Source organism: Anser cygnoides, chromosome 1 (assembly GCF_040182565.1).
Source record: "Anser cygnoides isolate HZ-2024a breed goose chromosome 1, Taihu_goose_T2T_genome, whole genome shotgun sequence".
In the NCBI taxonomy this organism is placed as follows: Eukaryota; Metazoa; Chordata; class Aves; order Anseriformes; family Anatidae; genus Anser; species Anser cygnoides.
The window spans coordinates 56,384,083-56,407,376 of NC_089873.1; the positions used below are offsets into that span (position 1 = coordinate 56,384,083).

At 44.5% G+C, this 23,294-nt stretch overlaps 1 protein-coding gene across 6 annotated transcripts; it reads left to right on the forward strand.

Annotated features, from left to right (window-relative positions):
• Positions 1–48: 48 nt before the first annotated feature.
• IFT27 (intraflagellar transport 27) lies at positions 49–18,205 on the forward strand. 6 transcript variants are annotated; one of them, XR_010831491.1, is made up of 9 exons: positions 88–204; positions 1,186–1,266; positions 3,229–3,308; positions 4,386–4,445; positions 5,110–5,169; positions 6,162–6,279; positions 6,592–6,701; positions 6,912–7,127; positions 13,262–18,205. XR_010831491.1 is itself a non-coding variant. In XM_066996717.1 (8 exons), exons 2-8 carry the CDS (start codon positions 1,218–1,220, stop codon positions 7,008–7,010), a joined length of 573 nt encoding a protein of 190 aa, XP_066852818.1. In that variant the 5' UTR covers positions 78–204; positions 1,186–1,217; the 3' UTR covers positions 7,011–7,167. The 6 variants fall into 6 exon arrangements, 4 of the variants coding, with proteins under 4 accessions (XP_047904189.2, XP_066852818.1, XP_047904192.1 ...); XR_010831487.1 differs by lacking the exon at positions 13,262–18,205 and adding an exon at positions 7,664–10,712; XM_066996717.1 differs by lacking the exon at positions 13,262–18,205 and having other exon boundaries at positions 78–204; positions 6,915–7,167.
• Positions 18,206–23,294: the final 5,089 nt, after the last annotated feature.

The window sequence follows — 23,294 nt, forward strand, 5'->3', positions numbered from 1 at the left end:
CGTGATAGCCTTGATGAGCAGAGCTGGAGACCAATCGAATCGGAGAATGCTGAAGGAGGCGGGGCGCCCCGTTGCTAGGGCCGCGGCGTTGCTAGGGCCGCGGCAGAGCCGGGTGGCGGCCGCCGCCTTCCCCCGGATCGGGTCGGGTCGGGCCGGGCCGGGCCGGGGCCATGGTGAAGCTGGGCGCCAAGTGCCTGCTGGCAGGTGGGTCCGGCCTCATCCGCCCCGCGGGGAGCCGGCGGTGCGGAACGGCAGCGAGGGGAGGCGGCCCCGGGGCGGGGGAGGAGTGGGAGGGAAAGGGTGGGCGGCTGGGGCAGGCCTCGCCCCGGGGGTGGAGGGAAAAGTCCTGTCAGGGGTTGGGGGGGGTTGTCATGTCAGGTTGGGGGCTCGGCTGCACGCACAGGGGCTGGTTTCTCCCCGAGAGACTTGGAACCTGGGAAAAAAAAAAAAAAAAAAAAGGAGGGGAGGTGAAATCACCGGGTTATTTAGGCAGGGTGGGTGGTGGAGGTGCTGGAAGTGAGTACAGCTGGCTGTGAACGCTGCTGGAGGAAAACTTCATCGCCTTTTTTGTTGTTTTTTTTATTTGATTCTCTTCGTGGAAGTTCCATGCGGTTTGAGGCAGAAGCCCCAAAACAGAAGACCTTAAACCTTTGTGTGCAGACAACATGTGGGTTTTGCTCTTTGCTGCAAACCTGTTTTCTTTCACCCAGAATAAAACCTTTGCCTTCTTTTTTTCCCCTCAGAAACAGATAACCATCAGCTTGCACAAATCCAGGTGCAAGCTTGGCAAACACAGAGCAGTTATTCTCCCCGCTCTTTGTTGGCGGTTACTGTGGACAGTGCCGTGGCCTGTCTTCTGGACTTGAAACTTGCATGTTCCTTCATGTGGAAGTTCTCAGATCCCAGTCTATAGGCTTTGCTTAAGTCTTTCAGGTCTTGATGTTTATGTTATCAAAGGCCAATGCCATGACAGGTCTAGATTCTTGTAGGTTTTCCTTGGATTACCCAGTTATGTGCTTAAACCCAATTGGGTTTGGAGCTGCGTTTTCAATTCTGTTCACAATACAAACAACAGAAATGTCCTGTTCCATATGCAGGGCTCCTAAATACTAGGATAATATTCATATATTATTGAAAATAATAAATTAATGTAGCATACCTGGCAAAATAACTTCTTTCTTCCAGAAGAGAGAGCTATAATGAAATGGATATGAGCGATGAGTAACCGCCACAATCTGGAGGGAACAAGAGAATGCGCTTACGTTGGTAGGAGTGAAAATATCAGAGGTGGATCAAGAAATGCTTGTGTTCCTAAGGAAATTATGAAGAATAGAGTGGATCACAGTATTGGGAGCTGCACTGAGGTCAAGGAGAACAGCAGAGGGGAAAGGGCTTTTATTAGCAAAAGAGAGGCCAGTAACTTGACAACAGAAAGCGATTCCTATGTTATCTCAAGGGTAATTTACGGACAAAAGCCAAAGATATTGTTGTTTGAGCTTACTGTGGAGATGCTATGAAGGGGTTTCCTTTGTAAAGAGACAGTTGTCAGCAGTAGGCATTTTACAGACGTGCTACAGTTTCTGGCAGAATAACGGAAATATGGATGGAGGAAAAGCTGTGGGATGCAGCACTTGCAGATGACACCAAACTAAATGAGAAAAGTGAGGAAACTTATTTTGAGAAAGTGTAATGATATAATGGGCTAAGAGGATGGCAGAGAAGAATAAAAGAGGGGGAAAAAAATGGGGCTGTCAAATTAAAGAAAAGCAACACATTAGGTAAGAATTTGTACTGGATGATGAAAATAAAAGCAGTCTACGCACTTCTGAGCAATGTATGCTTCTCTAACTCATTTCACAAAGACAGATCTAATTGTCTATTGAAATACAGAATAGCTTCCACCCAGAACAGAGTGTTGTCTTCAGCACAAGCTTGGATTGATCAGGGAACAAACAAGCTGATTTACCAGATTTTCCTGTCTAAATATTATGAGCCCAACTCAGCTCAAAGTAAGCAAGCATGCTAAAAGTGTTTTAACAAGAACCGCATTTAGTTAATGCATCTAGGAGCAATTGGCACCATCCAAAATACCCTTCCTACTCTACAGTATCATGCGAGAAGATAGCTTTCCCAGTCTCCTTCACAAAGCCATCTAGGAAGCTGTAATAGGGTCAAAATACACCCCTTTCTGGATTTATTTATTGACAATGTAACATAGAGGATTGGTGTCCCAGGCTTGGCTGTTGTGAATGTTCCATTCAGGATAAAAGCTCAAACACTGAGATATTTAATTCCTGGTTTCTGTCCCTTTGAGCCATCCAGGCTGGTGAAAGGATATGTGAAGAGAGGGTAAGCCCTCAGGGAACGTTGTTAAATCTGTTTTGCAAGGGTAATGTTATGTTTCATGGAATGATTTGAGCTTACCTGAATTCTGCAGTTCTCTGCCTTGCTTTGGGTCTTAAAGAGTAAGATTGTAACAGTGACTCAAAGCAGGGCAGCTCTCAGGTTTATTGGAAGTGTTATGCAAACCACACTGGTAAACCTTGGCTCTAGAAGAGCGAAAACTAAAGCCCCTTGGTTTGCCTTCCATACAGGGATGAATCAGCAGGCTCTTTCTCTCCAACCAAGTGACATTTGCTTCTGTTATGCCCAGGATGCAACTAATGAGCCACCGGCAGCATTGAGTCAGCAAGAGTTGCTCACTTAGCAGGGTCAGCAAGAAGAGTTCATCGAGGAATGTTACCAGCTTAAACAGCTTTGTAGTATATGAATGACCTGTCTCTCCCTTAAACTCAGTATATAACAAGAATTTGAATTTGTGGAAATGTGTATTCTAAGGAGAGAAATCAGCCTGTGCAGCCCAGTCTCCCATATCTTGGTATGTTTTTATCTGTAAGACACTGTATCTGGAAAATTTGAGTTCTTTGGTAAAGGCTACGGGGTAGACGTGAATTGTAGAACAAACAGCAAGTCAAGCCTGATCTGCGGACCCTTTGCTGTTACTCATGGAGTAGAAATCTGATATTAGCAACAATATACGTAGTGGCAATATTTATTTCATCCCGTAGGTAGTACCTTTTAGATTATTTTGTGCTTCTTGTGACAGTTATCTTGCCTGTATTCAGATTTGCAGTGTCCAAGTTCTTATGGCATAAGATAGGAATAGAACTGAGGGAAAATAAGATTCTCTAAGATTAACTTTTTTTTTTTTAATCTTTATTTTTTCAGGTGATCCAGCCGTGGGGAAGAGTGCTTTAGCTCAGATGTTCCGCAGTGATGGGGCTCATTTTCAGAAGAACTACACGCTGGTAGGCATAAATGACACAACAGGCTCAAACTGCCAGCCAACAGCTTCTCTAAGTCACATAAGAGAAATTGGAAGCTCTAGAACAAAATAAATAATGTGATTTTAAGTTCAGGTGTTCAAGGTGGATCTTATGTGGTTTTCTTTCTCTTGCAGCTTAAATTCTGAAGAGAAGCTATGTAAAGTTCTGTAAATCCTTACATTAAGTGGGTGCTGATTTTGAGACAAAGCAGAGTAAATCAATTAATTTTTATAATTTTCCTGCGGAACAAATATTTTCACAAGCTTTTGCGGTGTGAGAGAATTTCCCCCTTTAGGGAATGCTCTATGAAAAAGCATTGCTGAAGGAGAAAAGCTCTTAATTCCAACTATTAAATGTGCGTGTGGACAGTGTGCTTATCACTATGCAAACATGAAGATGTGCTGCACAGCCCCAAGATAATTATAATCTACAGAAACTGTTCCCAGATGAAGAGGATACAGTTTGCAGTCTTTCAGTGAGAGAATCAATGGTGATGACTAATCAGAGGCAGGATAAAAATAAAAGTAAATATAAGTAAAGTAAAAAAAGGAAAATATAAGTGCGGGGAAAAAAAACTAAAATATGTTTATTCATTGAAATAAAGATGGAAACCAGAAGTTAAGGATAGAAATAGAACAAACAAACAAGCTACAAAGCAGAATGAGATAAAAGGTGGAAGAGGCGTGAATAATCTCAGTCCCATATGTTAGCTGATCACATGGTTGGTGCAAAACGTTCTAAGGTATGCGTTAGAGCAACAATGTGATAGTAAATGTGGCCCCGCAGATATCAGCTAATACCCTAGTATACAGGCAAAGATCTGGACATTGGTACTTCTGCATCTTTTTTTCTTCCTCCTGAGCAAATCTACACATCTCTGACATGTAAGCAGGACTATGTTACCAGAACTATGAGGATCATTGCTGCGTTCCCAACAGTCTGTTTGATGGGATTGTAATGATTCACAAAAATTGCCTCAATCCAATGCGTAGTTGATATGTAGTTGGACAGGCTCTTAAAAAGTCTTCTGAACCTTGTTTTCCTGATTCTTTTTGACAGACAACAGGCATTGAACTGTTGGTGAAGGCTGTATCAGTTCCAGAGACAAGTGATAGCGTGGTGAGTTTTTCTGTGACATAAATTGGGTCAGTAAGAGACATCCGGAGCTCAAGCCTCACTTTCTATCTCGTTCTGGTGGAAGACTGCACTGCATGTTCATAAGGCCGTTAAGTTGCATTAAGGAAATGAGGCTGGTAGCATACAATTGCTGAGACTCTGGGGTTAGTTTAATCTTAAAAAATATTTTACATAGTTATATCTAAAGAGCATGTTAAACCAAAGCTGTTGCCAGCATCATTAGGTTTCTGTTCTGTCTTTTAAGACACTCAGTTTAGTTTATGTTGGAAGTTGAAACTCACCCATTTTTTTCCTTAATGCCCTACGGTCCCACTACTGGGATGTGGACATGTGTATCATTTTATATAAATAGTGCAAGTTAGCTTCTTACTGTCTCACTCCACGTATTCTGTTTCCAGTAGGGGCAGAAACCATACCCAGGGCCCCGGAGGTAATCCTTTTAGTGTTTATTCATGAAAAATAGCCATTTATTTTCTTATCCTGTCTGAACTTGGGAATGCTCAGTGCAGAGAGCTTGTCTCTTAGGGACCCGAGACTGCTGTACTGAACAAAATGCAGGAATGGCAAGTTCCAGTATTTACCTTCAAAAGCTTGCCCTACACTGTGGTATTCCTGGCAAGAACCTTCTCTCTGCTTCTGCTTTCAGGAATTCTTCATTTTTGACTCTGCAGGAAAAGATCTATTTTCTGAGATGCTGGAGAAACTGGTAAGTATTATGTAACAGTCCTCTCCTTCCAAAGGAGTGCTTTTGCTTTGAAGATCTGAACTCCCCAGTCTGACAGATACAGCAAACTCTGTCTTTAACGTAAATGGGAGCGATTACCTCAATTGCCAATGCTTCCTGTTCTACCTATCTGAAACTTGTAAAAGTACTAGAATACTTTCAAGAAGAAAGCAGGCAGATAATCCTTCAGTTTTTTCACAAAAGAAATAGGGATATTTAACTGGCAGTAGTTCTGTGCTGTTGCTTAAAGTTATTTTTATTTCTTAGAAAAACATCTATTTTGCTGCTATTCCAGCAGTGGTTTGTTGTTTGTGTTTTGTTTTGTTGGTGCTGTTTTTTTCTTTTTTTTTTTGTTATAGTGATGTCTTTGCAACAGGACACATTCTTGTCCTTGAGCATAACACTGTCCTTGATACTTTTTTTTCTCCTTCACTCATTCCTGTCCTTACCTGTACAGTTCTCCATTGTGCTATCTCATCTGAAAAGGTGTAGGATCAGTTAATTGACGCCAAGTTTGATAAGATGGCAAAGTCCACCTAATGGTTCGTTGCTCTACAAGAAGCAGTTGCGCTGTTGCCCTTGCACCACGTCTGGTTTGCAAGGGACCCCTCTGAAAGCTGACTCAGCTTCTCAAACTGGCAGAAAACCTTTTTACTTTTTTCTCTAGGATTAATTTTGTACTGATTCAGCATGAAGAATCAGCTTCCTCAGGGATCAGATGAGTGCCAGAGCTGGTACAAGTAAAGGAGCAGGACCATACAGACAGGAATGGGGAAGGAAAGCAAGACCACCTCTCTCACTGCCAGCTACCCATTTAATCAACAGAGATGTGAAACCTCAGCCTGGGTGTTGGGTTCCTGCATATTAGGCTTTTTATTTTTGTCTCAGCATCTGTGTTTGCCGTGCAGATGCAGGCTGGCTGTTGACCACATCATTCTCATTAGAGCTGACAACGTTCCTTTCTTGCTGTGCAGTGGGAGCAACCAAACGTCCTGTGCCTTGTGTATGATGTCACTAATGAGCAATCTTTCAACAACTGTGCCAAGTGGCTGGAGAAGCTGAGGGCTCAAGCAGTTGGGATGTACATCCCAGGTAAGAAATGGGTGATATTCTTGTTGTCTGCTCCCCTTTTGTATGGCAGCAGTTGTTCCTGTTGAGATGTGGCATAGAATATTTATTTTAAAGCAGGTGCAGGCATGGCTTCCTCCAATTCATCTGCTTTTGTCACAGCTCAGATAAGACATGAGTATGTTTCAGATGATGCCTTTGTGGAACCTTTTCTAGATAGTTTTAGACTGTTATCCGTGCCTCCGACTTTATCAGATACTTCTACAAATGTTCCAGCATTTATTACTAACAAGTCATCATTTCTGGTTTTCCTTTGTTTCTCCTTTTTTTCTGTAGGTGTCTTAGTGGGGAATAAAACAGATCTGGTTGGTCGTCGAGTTGTGGAGCAGAAACAAGCACAGGAGTGGGCTGACAAGCATGGCCTGGAATACTGTGAGATGTCAGTGGTGAGTATCTGCTCTTTTCACCATCTGTGGAAGTGGGTGTTGTAAAGTTATCTTCTCTTTCAGGTGAGGAAAGATAACTGGGGGCTGAATTCCGCTTATTTGTCCTCTAACTCACCCTCAATTTTAATCTGTCTTTTGTGAAGCTGTTAGAGCATAAATAGTAAAATGCTTATCCCATCTGTCATTCACAACTTTCTTGTTTCTTTTCAGAAGGAGATGAAAAATTTTGAGGCCCCTTTCCACATCCTGGCGAAGTCATTCCACCAACTGTACAAAGAGAAAGTGGAAACCTTTCACTCACTAGCTTGAGGGCCGTGACTGGGAATGACTTAATTAGCTTATGAGCTTCTTCTGGGGCCCAGAATCCTGCGGACTGGGATACAGAGAGAAGAAAAAAGATGATTGCTCCCTCATGGTTATCTTCTGGTAATTCAAAATAAACTAGAAATAAGCAAGTGGAAAGACATTCTTTTGGAGTTGCTACCTCAGCATTCCTTTTGTGTCCTCTAACTTGGTTCTCTGCTCACTGGAAGTCTGGTAGGTTGGAGGAGGCGGGGAGTAAAAGGGGGAGGGCGGAATGGAAATTGCCAGCTTTTTGCTTTGATAGTGCCTTGTCTCATGTCTCAGCAGACTTCCTGCTGCTACAAACAAGGATATAGAGGTTTGGAGGAGGAGAGAGGAAGCTGACAGGATATTTTTCAACTTAAGCAACACAGCCTTGCAGGGCAGGACTGATTCGGTCCTGCTACTTGAAAAGCATTTTCAGTAGGAAGCCTGTGCCCTGTAGTTGATACATGGAGACTCAGGTATATGGGGATTGAGGTGGATTTAGGTGTGTTTCTGGGAACGCCCAGAGTTTGAGGCCTATTTTAACAGTGTTACCCATATCATTTGTAGGACTGGTAGGCTGATGACTAGTATCTTTTTCTAACTTGTGGTATCTGGTTCTTTTCTTCAATGAGGCTGGCTTTCGCTGTCTGGCAGGAGCTGTCTGTCTTGCATCTGTACCACTGTCACTTGGTAATGCAGTGCCCTCTGCTGGCCCCAGGTCACAAGATTTCTGAAGAAGCTACCTCTGATGAAGCAAGCAGGACTTTCTACTGTCACATCCAAATTGGCATATCTGCAGAATGGGGTCGTATAGTAAGAATACCTCTTTTATTCCAGGGACAAATCTAAGACTTAAATTATCTTTCTTTCTTCATGCATTTGTTATTTTATGTGTTTTTGTGTCATTTTTCATCTTGTCAGCTGAGCTTTTCAATTCTGTGTTCTCATTAGATTCAGTTCTCAATCTCTTACTAGAATCAGGCTCATCTTTGTTGTTAAACTTCCCCTGCCTATCCTTGAATTTCAGAGCAAAGACCATGATTCTGATGTCACTAGTGGAAGCAAGACTCAGTAAATGAAAAACAACCTCGTTAAGTTACTTTGATTCAGCCATGTCTGGCTGGAAGTTTTGTATCAGAAAGGACAAAAGCCTAGAGAGAGCACTCTTTCGCGTGGTGCATTGATGTTGCCTCTGTAAGAATCTATTTGCTAATGCGGTGTGTGAAAGCATCCATGGTTAGGCACTGCTTTGCAGCTGGGCCTAGCACTGAGGAGCTCAAAACTGTAACCTTTCTCTCCTCCCAAAATTACATTAGCCTCCCTTGGGCAAGGTCGTTTTCATGGAGAATAAACACTGAGGGATTTTTCAGGCGGGCTTTTCAGGGATCTGTGTTTCAAGACTTTTATATATTTTATAACCATTTTTATGCTCAGTGCTAGGAATATAACTGTAGATGTTGTAGCAGAGTTTATGAAACACCTCAAGAATCTGGAATAGCAGCTGGGCTCGTTTCACTGGCAACAGCATGTCAATGCTGGGAATTAGCTAGGGAGCATGAATACCAGCTAAAGGGGTTAAGCAGGAGTTGAGCCCTCTAGGAAAGAAAATGAATAATGTTTTTGTTTGTTTGTTTGTTTTTTCCCTCAAGAAGCCACTTGGGAAAACATGACAGAACTAGCTGGGAAAGCTTTTACTTCCTCCAAATAAGGAGGACTCCTCCATGGGTTTAGGGTCACTAGAAGACTCACCCTTTTTGACTTGAATTGGCATCCTTGTCGTACATGGGTTGCCTTGTGAATTCTGGGGGCTGTCTCTTTATTTACATGGGCTGGGTAGAGGTTTGCCTGCAGATGTTAGTGCCTCTGACTATTAAGAATAAAAGCTATTTTGGATGCTGTGCTGATCTAGTTAAAGAACTAAAGAAGGTTTGTTTTGATTCGGTAGCTCATTTGCCCCTAGTTCTACTGATGATGTGATTACAACACAAGACAGATATTTTTTCATACTGAAAATATCATGCCAGGTGTGTCTGCCACCTGTGACGTGGTGTAGGGGGGGAATGAATGCCTTGGGAATAGGTGATGAAATGAATCTTGTATGATCTTTAACTAGGGAGTTCAATCTCTCTGCCCCAGAAAGACTTCCCATAGCTTCAAATAAACAGTCAAAATGCGCCAGTAAGGTGAAGATTGGTGAACATTGTTTTATTAAATGAACACAAAAGCTGGAGGATCTCATTAAGGGAGTGCTTGCAGAGGTGATTTGTGATTTATAGGGAAGCTGCTTTTGATAGGTTAGTGAAGAAAAATGCATCCCATGGAGGGAAAGATATATTGCCTGAGAGAGGAAACATATAATCTAATTAGCTATCAGTAGGGATTCACCCACTGCCCCTTTCCTTCTTTCCACAGGCCAGGACTAGAATTAGGAAAAAGGTTGTCTCTAAAGCACGTAGCCCAACTTGATTTTACGGCACTATTTCAAGGACTAACGTAGACACGATTTAATGTCTGTCAAAATGGTATGTTTGGTCATAACCATCTCAGTCATTCCAAATGCATTTTAAAAGCGTAATATATTGTTCCTTCGTGGCTAATGTGCTATACAATACCAGCATGATGCAGGCGATGCTATTTTCCTAATTCGACCTTGATTGTAGAGACTAGTAGTGAAGGGTGAGTGGAGTCCATGGGAGCCAGATACAGACAGGCTGTGAAAAAGAGTTCTGTGTCTGCGTGAAGGAGTTTGGGTAGTGGGTAGGTGAGCTAGATGAGCAGGACGAGTAAGAGTCTGAAGCCATTAGTAATTTCTCTTACTGTGGCCAGCAGCTGTTGTGGTCATATCTATAGAGCGAGGATGCTTTTTGCTGCTTATAGCCTTTGCAATTCCCTGAATTACAGACGCCGTGGAGGACAGTGGGAGGAAGGCAGAAAGCATGTCTGCTGACCAGGAAGCTTGTTGTCTTCTTACAGCTCCCCTACTTTGTCCAGCTGTGCATGCTGAGCACCTGCAGCACTGAATGTTTACAACCTAGAAGAGCCCCAGCTCAACCAGAACTGAAATTTCAAAAGAAGGGAGAGAAAACAAGCAGCATTTTTAACCGTCTATAAGAGATTAATATATAGTCCTTTTTTCTTGCTTGCTTGTTTGATTAAAAAAAAAAAAAATCTTTCCTCCTCAGAGCCCTTCCTTCTTACCTTTTCTTTGGTCCTCATTTCTCATGTTTCTGCTCCACAGAATCCCTCTTACACTTGTGCCCTGCTTTACATGGCTTGAAACATTACCAGCTGATTTTTAAAGCCTTCTAATTTCTTTGTTGACTATTCCCAATGCTACCTTTCATCTTAGAGAGATTAATAGACAAAAAAAAAAAAAGTGGAATTTTTAGTCAAGTTGTCATGGAAGAATGAACTTTAGGAAGCTGACTGACATTCTGAAATTTTACTGGAAATCCATTTTTGTAAAGTTGTCGTATTAAAGATGCTTCAGTGGTTTGGTTTTGTTTTGCCAGACATATTCTACCATGAAGTGAAATGCAGGATGTAGAACTGCAGAAAGATCAGGTTTTATTGTGGGATTTAATAGGAGTTTCAAAGCTGATCATACTGTGATAAGAGCTGTTCAGTCTTAACAATGGAGTGGTCACTGCTGTTCATAATAAAGCATTAAATATACTGAAATGGGGCTGTGAAAAAGTTCCTTGTAGAGATTTATTCATTTTAGAGACTTAAAACTTTAGAAAAGACATCTTTCAGAAAACTGATCTGATAAATTACACCATTTGGTCCAGGGTTATTTCTGATATAACTTCGGCGACTTGAAGGGCTGGATTTAGTCTTTTATTCCAATTGACTCCCTTGGGTAAGCTTCATTTCTTTACCTTCTATACATCTTGGGCCAATCTGAACTGATAGCAAAAGACACATGATGTTGTTGAAAATGAAATACTGCCTTGGGGCAGAAGGATAAACCGTGTGGCCTCCCGAGGTCCTCCAAGCAATACTTTATATAATTCTATTAGATTAAGTGGGGAAAGAAGTAGTGTGGAAAGCACAAAACAGGCTAAGTCATAAACTAGCAATTAAACCGGGAGCTGGGCCGGGCTACAGCAGAAAACGTACAATCTATCCCAATTAAGAGCTGTATCTCAAGAGAAAGCAGGAGCCTGACGCAGGTGCTGACAGCAGGGAAAACACTGTATTTCTGTTCTGCGGGCAGCAAATGCTTTCTGCTGGTGCTTACACAGATCCGTGGGGGTCCGTACCCTGCTCAAGGCTGTGCTCTGCTTTTAATGATTACTGTATCTGTGATGTTCAGGTGGCAACTGCTTGCAGTTGTTGTCTCATCTGCCTGTATAAAGCCAGCAGTGTGATGGCAGATCTCTGCTAGTAGCAGGAAGACATTCCTATTCTTGATACCATCCGTTATGGGACCCCTCTCTCTCTATGGGGTCTCGGTCTTTCTTTTCCTATCTCATATCGACTTCTTGATGGAGAACAGCCACCTCTGTTTGTTCTTAGCAAGTAATCTTTTCGTCTTGCAGATGGTACTCCGTGGTCCTGCGGCTAAGAGATTTCTAGGACCTTCTGCAGCAGAGGTGGATTCTGAGCAGGAGCTATTCAAGGGCCATGTTGGCCCCCCCCTCGTCCCTCTTAGCCTGAGGGCACATCATCTCTCTGCTTCTCGCATCCCATTTCCTCCTCCTGCTGTCATCTTGCCATGAGAACAATGTCTTCTGTGCCAGTTGCCCTTGGCTCTGTTGACCCGGAACAACAATGCTTGGGGGAGGGAGAAAGCAGAGGGCCCCTCAGCCTCTGGTCCTTTCGGTGCACTTAGGTGTTGTGACTCCCTGTCAAAGTCCCCTGAGAGATCGGGATGTTGCTCAGTCCAGAGTGTAATTTTCTGGCAGAAGACCCCCAGCAGAGTCCTGGCAGCCTCATCTTGGCTCTTCAGAGCTTGCCGCAGTGTAACTTTCACAGACACTGGCTGTTCTCATTCTGACTTGGAGTTGTGGATTTATTATTATTATTATTATGTTTTTTACTCCTTGGGGGGTCTTTCTCTCATTTTTCTGTCACAGCTTCACATATTTCCTCCCCTAGAGCTGTTTGTCAAGAAAAGCCCGGAATTGCTCTCTTTCCTGGTCTCTGAGATCAAATCCAAATTTGGCAATGTTTAAAAGGGAAATGTGACAGACCCTACATGCCAAGCCGGGGTCGGGGATGGGGTCAGTTTGATGAGTTTCCCTCCAGCCAGATATGCATCAACTGGAGAAATGTGGAGCCTGTAATCTTTCTGCACAAGTACTGGAAAAATATACAATGTGAGGACCTTAAGTTAGGGACTGTTAGAACAGCTGCATAGGCAGAACCGATTAGCTGCTGTGTCTTGAACAGTGGAAATGCAGGAGCAGTAGGAGAACAGGCGAGTGTGTAGGAAAGAGTGGGGTGTGTATTCCTTCACGAAAAGCCCAAGGGATTTGCCGAGGCAGAGTGGGAGGGTGGGAAATCTGAGTGGAAAGGCCTAAGGGTTTTCCTCGCTTGTAGAATTATGTATGGAAATCAAGTGGGAGGAAAAGTAATTTTTGCTTGAGCCATTGAGGGAAAGTGAGGATACATGCTAGTGCTGCAGGTTGGAGAACAGGTGGCGAGAATAAATAACTGAACATAGATTTTCAGGGCCGAGATCTCCGGGCCAAGGTTGGTTTGGGGAATTCAGAGCTATGACAAGTAAGGTCAACAGTAGCCATCAGTTTAGGTTTAAGATGTAGGGCCTGCATTAGAACAAGGCAGGGTGAGTTAGAGTCTGCGTGACGGGGTCAGCGCTGGGGTTTGATAGGGCAACAGTGAGAACCCATAATGACAAGTAATGGGGGGAGATAATTATAGTACGCTGCGATGCTCTGAGGAGCAGTGGCTGAAGTCAGCATATTCAGGTGAGACCAGAAAAAGCAGGTAGGCTACAGACACTGTCAGACTAAAAACAGTGGAAGAGTGTGAAGAAGTGCTGGAAATTCAGATTGAGTTCAATTCTTCTAAGGGGATTTCTGAGTGGAGGGTAGTAGACACGATTATTACCCACAGAGCTTTGTATTATTACAACACAAATTAATTCTGTTGTTTCTTTTGCTAGAAACTGGGTGATACGTTTGCTTAAAGCTTTTTTTTTTTTTTTTTAGGGGGGTGGGGGGGCAACCAACCCATAACATTTATGCATAATTGTGCTGCAGCCTCCTGAATACATCATATCCATCCATTCAGAAAACGGAAAGAGAACCTGCACTTCACCTGACCAAGCAGATGTGATGGCTACAACTTGAGCATTGACATTTCACAACAAAAACTGTTCGTGACCAGTTCGTACTGCAGAAGACCTCCCCAAAACACCAATATGTAGCCTCAAAAAATAGAAAAATGCAATGTATATGTGGTCAATGTAAAGCAGGTAGAAATCACCTTGTTCACAAATAAAACTAACTACGATTAAAAATGCCCTCAGCTCTGCATGGGAGGAATCTCTTTCCTGTGTTGGTTTCCCTTCTTTGCTTTTGCTAATCTCTTTTGACTCTTGCAAAGCATCACGTACTCTAACAGTTGTGCGTGGCCATTGCGTGCTATTTCTAGGACTTTGGTTTTGTGACGTTGGATGGCTTCAGTGTGGGGACTGTGAGCCAGGACGTGTTGGAATTCAGGTTGCAGTTTAAGCATCAGGCATGAAATCGGTTTGTGAGGGCAGCAGAACAGAGGCTGGGAAAGAGTCCCACAGAGTTAAGATAAAGCTTTTCACTGCTGTTGTCAGCAGAGGTATCAGGCTGCAAGGAATGGGAAAATGTTAGGTGGGGTAGGAGTGCTGTTAGGTTTGGAAACTGGCAATAACAGTGTGTTTCTTGGAGCTGAGGTAAACGTAGAGGAAAAGAAGCTGCAAGTCTCTGGATGCAGATGTCAGGGAAGGTAGTGGAGGAGGTAAAGGAACTTTCTTGGACAGTGCCGTGACACTGGGAAAGGGCAGGAGGGCATTTCGGGTATGGATATAAGCAGGTTAATGCAGCTCTTTCTGTCCTTTCTAGTCTCTGACCCCACTGAGACCTGGGGATGTTTCTTTTAAGTGGACTGAGTTGTTGCTGTTGGTGCCCACCCAGCTAAGGCTGCCACTAGGGTGGCTTTCCCTCTTCAGTAGGGCAGAAGCGATCACTGGATGCCGTCTGGGTCCGCAACCTTTCTAATATCTGATTCCTCTACACTCTCCATGCCTCTTGCCTCTTGCTGGGGTTATAAACCAATGCCAGGAAAAAACACTGGTCCTTCTGTACACTGCCACCCTTCCCTACCCCTCTACTCTCCATCTGTGGGAGGCTAGAGCCTGTGCCCTGCTCGGCTGGCTAGTTCTGGCACAAAACTGGACTGGTACGGGAGCGAGAGAGCTGTGCCCACGTCGGATGCGCGTCTCCGTGCGGGTGAGGGGCATCCGAGGCAGGCACCCTTTCCTCCTTTTGTCAGACTGCTCTCATTTATTATACCATCTGTTTTCCCAGTGCCGGAGATGATGCTGGGGATATGTGACTTGGGGCACTCAGGCAGAAACTGGCCTGCACAAGGCCGGCCATGTGTTTGCCTCCTAGCAATGCAGCGGTCAGCAGCAAATTCTTTGCCACCGCCTCCTCTCAGTATGGGAGAGAGCGAGCGTGGGCCTGGGTGTGTAGGAGACACAAAGAGATGAAATATGTGGAGGGGGGGCGAGGCAGGCGAGGGGAGATGCGCCGGGGTCCATGGGTATCAGCTCGAGAGGACCGGGGGAAGGAGGGACAGACGGACAGATGGGGAGAGGGGATGAGGAACGGATTGGCGGGAGGGAAAGACAGGCGGAAGAATTGGGGTGGGGGGAGACAAAGAAACGGGCTGGCGGGGGGACAGCGAGAGCAAGGCTGAGCGGGAAGGACAAGCAGGCGGATTCGGTCGGTGTGTGGCGGGGAGAGAGATGGATTGTCTGTGGGAGAGATGTGTGTCAGCCAGGCGCTACGGTAATAGGTAACTGGATAACTACAGAGATGGAGATAAAGCGATTGCGTGTGTGCGTGCGCGTGTTTGTATATGCCTGTGTAAGGGGGAACTGAGTGAATGACAGGGAGGGAGAACAGCCATGAGGAACGAGGAGAGAGATAAAGCAGAGCTATAAGAAGGAGCAAAAGAGCAAAGCTAGAGATGAACCGTGGGAAAAAGGGAGATGTGGGAAGGCGAGGCAGCCTCGCAGCGCAAACAACAACTGGGATTTGGCAGGGGGACAGGAGGGGGCTTGTATGAGAAGAAGGAAGACTAACAGTGTTACCGCTTGTGTATTTGGGGCTGAGGTTCTCTTACTGGGGCAGGAGAGAGGACGCAGGGCAGAGATCAGAGCACAAATCCCCCGTACTAAAAGGAAGCATTTCCATGCACGCACGGCTCACTGCTGGTGCAGGGACCCAGTGGACCAGGGAATGTAAATGCCAGCGTGCAGGCGCAGGTTGTTTCCTGCCTGCTGAACTGCAGAGTACCTGAGCATCTGCAACCTGTGGGCTGCCTATTGCCAGTGTACCTGCTTGGCTGCTGGAAGCTGTTTAAGATGGCAGGTCAAGCATTTATTTATCATTTTCTCCTCCTCCCTCTTGCCCTTTATCCTCGCAGTGTGCTCTCAATGGAAAAGGAGACATGAAAAACACAGCGCCCAAATTCACAGGCACCTTCTTAATTCTTCTACCTCGTGTCATACTCACCACTTTGCTTTGCTGCCTGACTACCACCACCCCTCCCCTTGACCATTTCTTTTCTTTTCTGTCCTTTTCTGTGTCTTTTTCATCTCCTCCCTTACGTCTTCCTTCAACTTTCTATCATTTTAAATTTTTACTCTTCCCTATAACTCCATTCCCCCTTCTCTATTGTGCTCCAGACTTCTAGGTTATGTGCCTCCCCTTGTTGTTTCAGCTTATTCCTTCTGGTTGCCCTGTTTCTTTTCTTTTGCTCCTTTTAATCTCTCCCTGATTCCTCCATCTCCTTCTGCCTGCCTGTCTGCCTGCTTTCTCTCATTCACTGTCTGTCTCTTTTGAACTGGGTTGTGAATTCTGTTGGCATCAGAGTGGGACAAACTGTAAAACCGAGGTTCCCGGAGGGCCAGGTTGTGATCATTTTATTTTTACAATGTCCTTGGATGTATAAAGGTGTTTGTTTGAGGGGGAGGAGCAGTGCATGTGCTCCATGTGGGAGAAGAGAGGGGAGTGCAGGCCAGAACGAATGAAGCTTAAAACTAATATAGGTCAGTTGCAGAGAAGAGTCCCAGTGGTCTGTGAAGCAGAGAAGCAGTTTGTCGCGTCAGACCAGCTACTGGAAAGATGGCAGCTGAACAGTTTCATCCAAATGACGCGAGCAACCTGGAAAAGTGTCCTGTCAAAGAGTGCAGCGGTGGCGAGCAGGGGAGGAGAGCCAAGCCATGCACAGCTCATCTCCGGCCACCTCCCTAACCCAGGGAATAACCAGCCTGAGATTCCCTCTTCCTGCCTCCGAGCTGTCTTCTCCTGTGCGTGTCCCTCTGTCCCCATGTGGAGGGGGGAGCAATGCTGAGGTACACCTCCCGGTGCCCCCTGCCAAACCTGCTCGCTGGGCGCTCGTGGACAACAACAGGCCTTTGGAGGATGTCCTGAGGTGTGTGGCCAGCCTCTGCTGGGGTCGGTGCTGCTGAGGAACCCCACACAGCCAGCAGAGAGATGTCACCAAGGCTCTGGGCCTGGCCTGGTTGAGCTGGAAGAGCCGAGGGCTCTCCCTGGCACTGCTGGGAGTTGATTTGCTCTGTATAAGAGCCCTCACTTGCCATGATTTGCCACAGTATGTGTAAACTCTGCACATACCGTTCCCAGAGATCTTCACAAGTGGTTAGTAGTTGCAGTGAATGACTGAAAGTGGCAAGTCCTGATGAGCCCAGCATTTGGCCTTGGAACTTCTGATTTCATTTCTATTAAGAGTTTTGTTGCTGTAGGAGGTTAATCTGCTAAAATGACATCTTGATATCAAAACAGACATCCAGATTTTCAGAGGTGTTTGGAGCCTATACTGCTCTGTAAAATCAACGTGAGATGCTGACTGCTCAGCACAACTGAAAATCAGGACAGTTCTTCAATGTCTAAACATGGAGTTAAGAGCCTAAATAGACATATGTGTTTTGTTTTCTTTTTAAAATAGGCCTCCATTCCCAAGGCAGGGAATGTCACCCATCTTCAGCTTCTGTCCATGAGCATACCAGAATGCTCCAGTCTAGCATCTGACTGCCTTAATCTGATGTGTTTAGCCTACTTCCTCTGTAGGAATTCACACTGCGGCCCCTAAAGCATTGTGATGGTAATATAGAACCAAATCTGGGGAATTCATACAATGGCTCTGTGGTCACAATGCACCAGCTGGCTTTCACTGGAACAGTGTCTAAAGTACACGCACATCTCACAAGATGCCTCCCTGACTATGTGAGACTACAAAAAGAAACCCTCCTCCCATTAAAATCTGTAGCCTGTTATCACTGGTATCAGTGGGACCCTGTGATTTTGAGCTTTCTAAGATTCCCCACTCACTGAGCTCCTGATTAGGTGTTGGGATACATGCTCCTCTTGATTTGAAAAATCAGAGCGACAGTATAAACTATCCCAGAGCCTAACCACTTATTTTGTTTTGCTTAGGATGTTCCTTCTAGGGTCTCTTTTAACCCTGATTTATTACTGAGCATCAGAAAAATTAAAAGTTCGATATTCCATCCCTGACACCGTAGGCTATCTGACAAAACAAGAGCTAGGGGGGTCCTAAAGAAGACAGATGGGTATATAGCTGGTTTGCAGAAGGGTTACCTGCAGCAGTACCACCAGACCTCGGAGAGCAAGTCTGCCCCATACAGGAAGCCTCGGCGATGCCTCTGTGGCAGCTGAGGACCAGATGGCAAAAGCTGGTGTTTAGGCTGGATTGTGGCTTTAAATGGTAATACCGAATAGATGAGGCTGGACAGGATCCTCTTCTCTGTCCTCATCTGTGCCCTTTACACTGGAAGAAAGTCTGATATCAGGGAATATTGATCAGGGTCAACATGGAGCGTCTTCACTGTAGGCCTCGCTTTCCTCCAGCATTTATCACTGTACTAATGTTTCCAGGAAGCTTCTGAAAATCTTCAGTTCAGAAAAAAAGGAACCAACAAATTCTCTTTCTTGCCTTATTCTTTACAATTCTCTTCTCTGTTTATTGCTATGTTTACCTGAGAATGGGCTTTTTTTTTCTTTAAGAGTCCTACCACAGCTGCTGCACATTTCCTCTCTGGCATTTCATATACCTATTTGTCAAAAAACGATGGCTTTTTTAACCCGTGGATTCTGACCAGGAGACACCATCCCTGACCACAAGAGGCAGGTCTGGGATGAGTTCTAGTCCTGGTTAATGAATGAATAGACAAAGGACTTACTTATTTCAAACAAGACTGAGTTACTTGTGCCCATATTTCATGCAGTTCCAGTGAGACGCATTGCTCTGTGATCTGTTCAGGAGACCTTTTACCTGCATCTTGACTTAAGAGCAAATTCTGATCACAAAACCTGTGCTATACCCTTTTCACCACCTTCTTGTGAACAATGTGTGATTCTGTTCGGGTTCTTTCCTCCTCTTCTTTGTTTTCTTTAGCTCTGATTTTCAGGTGTTTGCTTATCCAGGTGTCAAGGCTCTGTACCTCTTGGCCCTGTTTCCTGGAATATGCTTCCAGGGCTGGAGGTATATGGATGGCTATGAGAACAATCTGTGCCTGATTTGGTTTTGCATATGGATGGGAAGGAGGGAAAAAAAAAGAAAAGAAAGAAAGGGGAAAAAAAAAACACACACAAAGCTTTACATGAAGGGTCTGAAGATACAACAAAGGAGTAGGAATGACGTAAATAAATGGGTCTTAAATAGGATTTCTATGGAACATGGTTTATGCAGGAGTAAGGGTGCGTAGAGGCTTGCATTCATTTATACACAGGACAGGCCAGCACGAAGGTAACCTGGGATTATAGATCAAGTGTAGAAAAATGTACATTCTGGAGTGGAAAAGTATGAGGGACAACATCTGGGGGGTGTGGAGGGTAGTGTCTTTAGTTTAACATAACTAAATATGCATAACATAACATAACATGCAAATAAGTGGGATAGATATTCTGTTGAGATAGGGGAATGTCCTCACAACTGATTTTCTCTGCTAGCCTTATTCAGTAAGTTTACATGTCAATGTGTATATATATATCTCCTCATATCTCATCACTGAGGATACTTTACCAAATACTGTAATTCCAGCTAGAGTGACTGGTTAGCAGCCTGCCCTCTGTTACAGTTAATGGGTTGCAGACATTGATTTTTTTTTCTATTCCTATTGATTAGGAGGCTGCTGTACACACAAACCTCAGCACAGCATGGAAAGAGGAAGAGAGGCAAAACAGTTCTCATCCCAGCAATTCATCATGGCGGAAAATTCATCCTGGGAGTCCCAATCTTCTCCCACTATCTCTTTCAAGTAAAGAAGGAAGCCTTTCCCTTTCTGAAGAATTCAACCCACAAGACACATGAAATGACACTGCTTTTTCCAGCCATCTTCAAGGAGCAAACATTTCAAAGGTTGCCATTCAATGGAAGAAAAGGCTGTGTGAGACAAAGGAGCCTTGTACTGATGGCACAGGAGTTTTAACTTCAAGACTCAATCTGCAACAGATTTCTTGGACAACCATTGATACCCAATTCATTTATGAGAGTACCCAGATCTCACTAAAATCAGTGGATAGACTTTGGTGGGCTTTGGGATTTTGTTTCAGTGCCTCCACAAACTGATGAAAGTGTTGCATTATGAGAGTGTATAAGACTAAATGATATTTTTTTTTTCAAAAGATTTAGTTTAGAAGAGTATATAGGTCAGAAACTGAAGGACTTATGTATTGTAGCCTTATACCCTCATACTTACTCGCTGTTAGAGTTCCACTCATATCTAATGCAGGAGCTTTTTGTGCGCTCTCACGGTGGCACGAGCACTGCTTTTGCACAGAGTCCTCCTCAATTTAATCATTAGATCTCCATACCATGTATCTCCCTTCTTCTTTCTTCCTTTCTGGTCACAATGTTATGCTAGAGATGAATCTCCTATAGTATTTGAATATTTGATATTTACATTGTCTTTCATGTTGATTCTCATGTTAAAAGACCTCAAGATAAGGAGAGATGACCACTGAGGTGCTGTTTGTTTTTCCATCTGAATTTCTGTCTCCATCATCTCTACCTTCTCTACCTGTGATTTTCTGGCAAAAAAAAATAAACAAAAAAAAAATTCTGTCTTCGGTTTGCTAGTTTCTAATTTGGTCTAAGAAAACCACCAGCATGCAGATATAATGTGAATAATGTTTCTTATGAACTTTTGGTCCCTCAGCTTTGGACGCCAGTGATGACTGCTCTGATCACCCCCCCGTGCTTGCTTAACTATACAGATATATGGTTTTTTTCGACTTTCTCCAGTGAAATTTCTTTAATATTAATTCTTTTTCTGGATCATATCTCACTTCCATCTTTTCTGCTCCATTGACTTTCAGTTCTATAATCATCACCCTAACCCCAATTTATTCTTCCTAGCATCTTCTCTGCTGGTGTATCTGTCTATTAACACCTCTGCTCTGCCTGCAGAACAGCTGCATCAACTCCATCTCTTTTACATCTCATTACAGCAGCTCCTTCTGAGATGGCCTGCCCAGTATGAAGATTCCTAGATACCAGATCACTGTCTGATTTTTCTCCTACGAGCTGAAAAGCCCCACTGCAGCACTCAGTGCACAAATACTCTATTCAGTTCCATTACCATCCCATGGAGCTGCTTCCGACTTCATGCCCTTCATCTCCCTTCCTGCATCTTTCTCGTGCCCCTTTCTTTCCTACAGCACTGCCCCTTCTCTCCACAAATAGCAGCACTCTTGGTTTGCCATTGGAAGCAGACTTCCTGCGGCTCCCTGTCTCATCAGCTTCTCATTTCAAGTAATTTAAAATGTAATTTAAAATCTCTCTATTTCCTCCAGACTATTAATTTCTCTCTCCTTACTCTTCTATAGATGTCATTCTGTTTTGCACTATTCAGTAAGATGCGACTGTTGTAAAAATCTGCCACAGTGTTTTCAGTCTGTATTCTCATTTTGTATTATCATTTTTAATGATTCTTTGTAGGAAAGATGAAATCTCAGCACAGCATCTAGCCACAGCACAAGCAGTCGCACAGGACATTCTGGCATTTGCATTGCCTTTGTTCCATTCTTCTCCTGTGGCATTTGGAACTGTAGAGGGATTATTGTGAATGGTCTAAGAGCATATAAGTAGGATATCAGGAAGAGAATTATTTCTGGAATTTCGGAAGTGTAAGGCAGGAAGCCCCCTTTAGTCCTGATCTTGAGACATACTGAACCATCATTGGTCTCCCTCCTCTTAGCCAGAGATTAAAGAACTCAGTACTCTGCAGGCCTGGCCTTTTTGTACTGACAGTTTCTCTGGGGAAAATGTGCCCCTGCCCTGTCGCTGCAGCCATTTGAAGTCAAACTTGTCAAATCTGTAGAAATATGTAATAAAGGCAACAGTCACAGATTGGTTTGAGAATCTCTGTTTTGGCCCAGCTTCTGTTTCATCCTCTGAAACCTGACTGGATTAGTGAAATTTAAAGATACGTAATCTAGCTATTTCAGCAGCATTTTTCTTGTTATAGATGAAATTTGTATTTTCTCACTGTGTTGGGGTGCCCTGTGAACAGCAGTCTACAACCTCTGCAGTGACTGCTCGCTCACCATACTTGTCTCACTAGATTCATGCCAGCAGAAGCAAGATCCTCAACCCCATTTGTGCAGCCTGGCACACCCTGATCCACAGGCACATTCCAATTTGTCACAACAAAATGAACACTTAGCCACACAGGAGAGCCTTAAGTGAAAAAACAGCATCACACCTTCTCTCCCTCTCCTCTTTGAATGACCCTGCTGTGTAAGGACAAGCGAGCTTACAGAGGGCCTGAGCTCTTCCTGCTTCCACTCACTCCAGCCAGGTTGCTTGTGTGACATTACTAGAAGAGCTGTGTTGCACTTTTTTAAGAGCACAGAGTAACTGAGTAGCCCACTTTCCCTGGAGCTATGAGCTCCAGATATTTCCAGTATGCCTTTCCCTTCCGTACATGGCGATGTTGGTGCTTGATGGATTTTAGTGCTGGCATAGTCTGCTGAAGTTTTTCTTCCTTAAGTCTTCCAGGCTCCTGGCCCAGTTTTCTACCTTCTTTTGAAGAATGAGAAGACTTGAATGCTGGGGTGGGCTTGGAGAGGAATGACCACCAACACAAAAAGAGCCCAGAGCCCCCAGAATGACTCATTCCTCCCATATGCCTTCCCTCTTTCAGTTGAAAGCTTTCAGAAGGGGAGGAGAGGTCCTAGGATGCAGGCTCTGCAGAGCCATAATCTCCCATCAGTATAGGGGAATTCTCCACGTCTCTTCACCTCTAAATTTGTTTAAACCAAGGCCAACAGTCCAGAGAGCCTGCCCACAGCTGCCATACTCCCCAGTATTCCAGCAGGCCATACTCAGAGTGCTAAAGAGATGTCCATGTCCCCCCTTGCCCATCCTCAGCTCTTTGGCAGCTCCATGAGTACAGAAAGAAACCCCTGCTTCGTGTGAGAGAGGCGAAGGCCAGGAGTCCTCCAGATGAGGCTAAGGACTGTCATTTTCCACCAGAAATGTGTCAGTGGGCTCAAGCTGCACCATCACCTCCCCCCTTCACCGCATCCCTTCTCCTGCCTCCCCTAGGATATTTCCTGCCTGCTAGTGGCAATCTGCATATGGCTGATGCCACACACCATGAGTGCTTGCTGGTAAACACCCCACCTTGGTCTCAGCTGCGAGGGCAGTCTGGTCAGAGCCCTCCAAATGGGGGAAATGCTTAGCTGTCTGTAGGGCAGCCAGTGCCCTCGCTGCTGCTCATCACCCGCTGCTTGCTATAGAGCCTTTCATGTCCGACAGTCCTGGGGGAGACTGTCCTGAAAGGGCAGTCCCAGGCTGCACCCAGAGAGGAAGAAAGGAGAAGAGAGAAATGGAGTTATGAAATTACACCGTAGCTGAAGCCCTCCAACTGGTTCAACTTCCCAGCACCCCCTCCCCTCAGCTCTTCTCCCCCTTCTCCCCCTCCAAACAGCAGTGAACCTAAAGCAGCCCTTCTGGTCTCTTGTTCACTGAACAATGAAT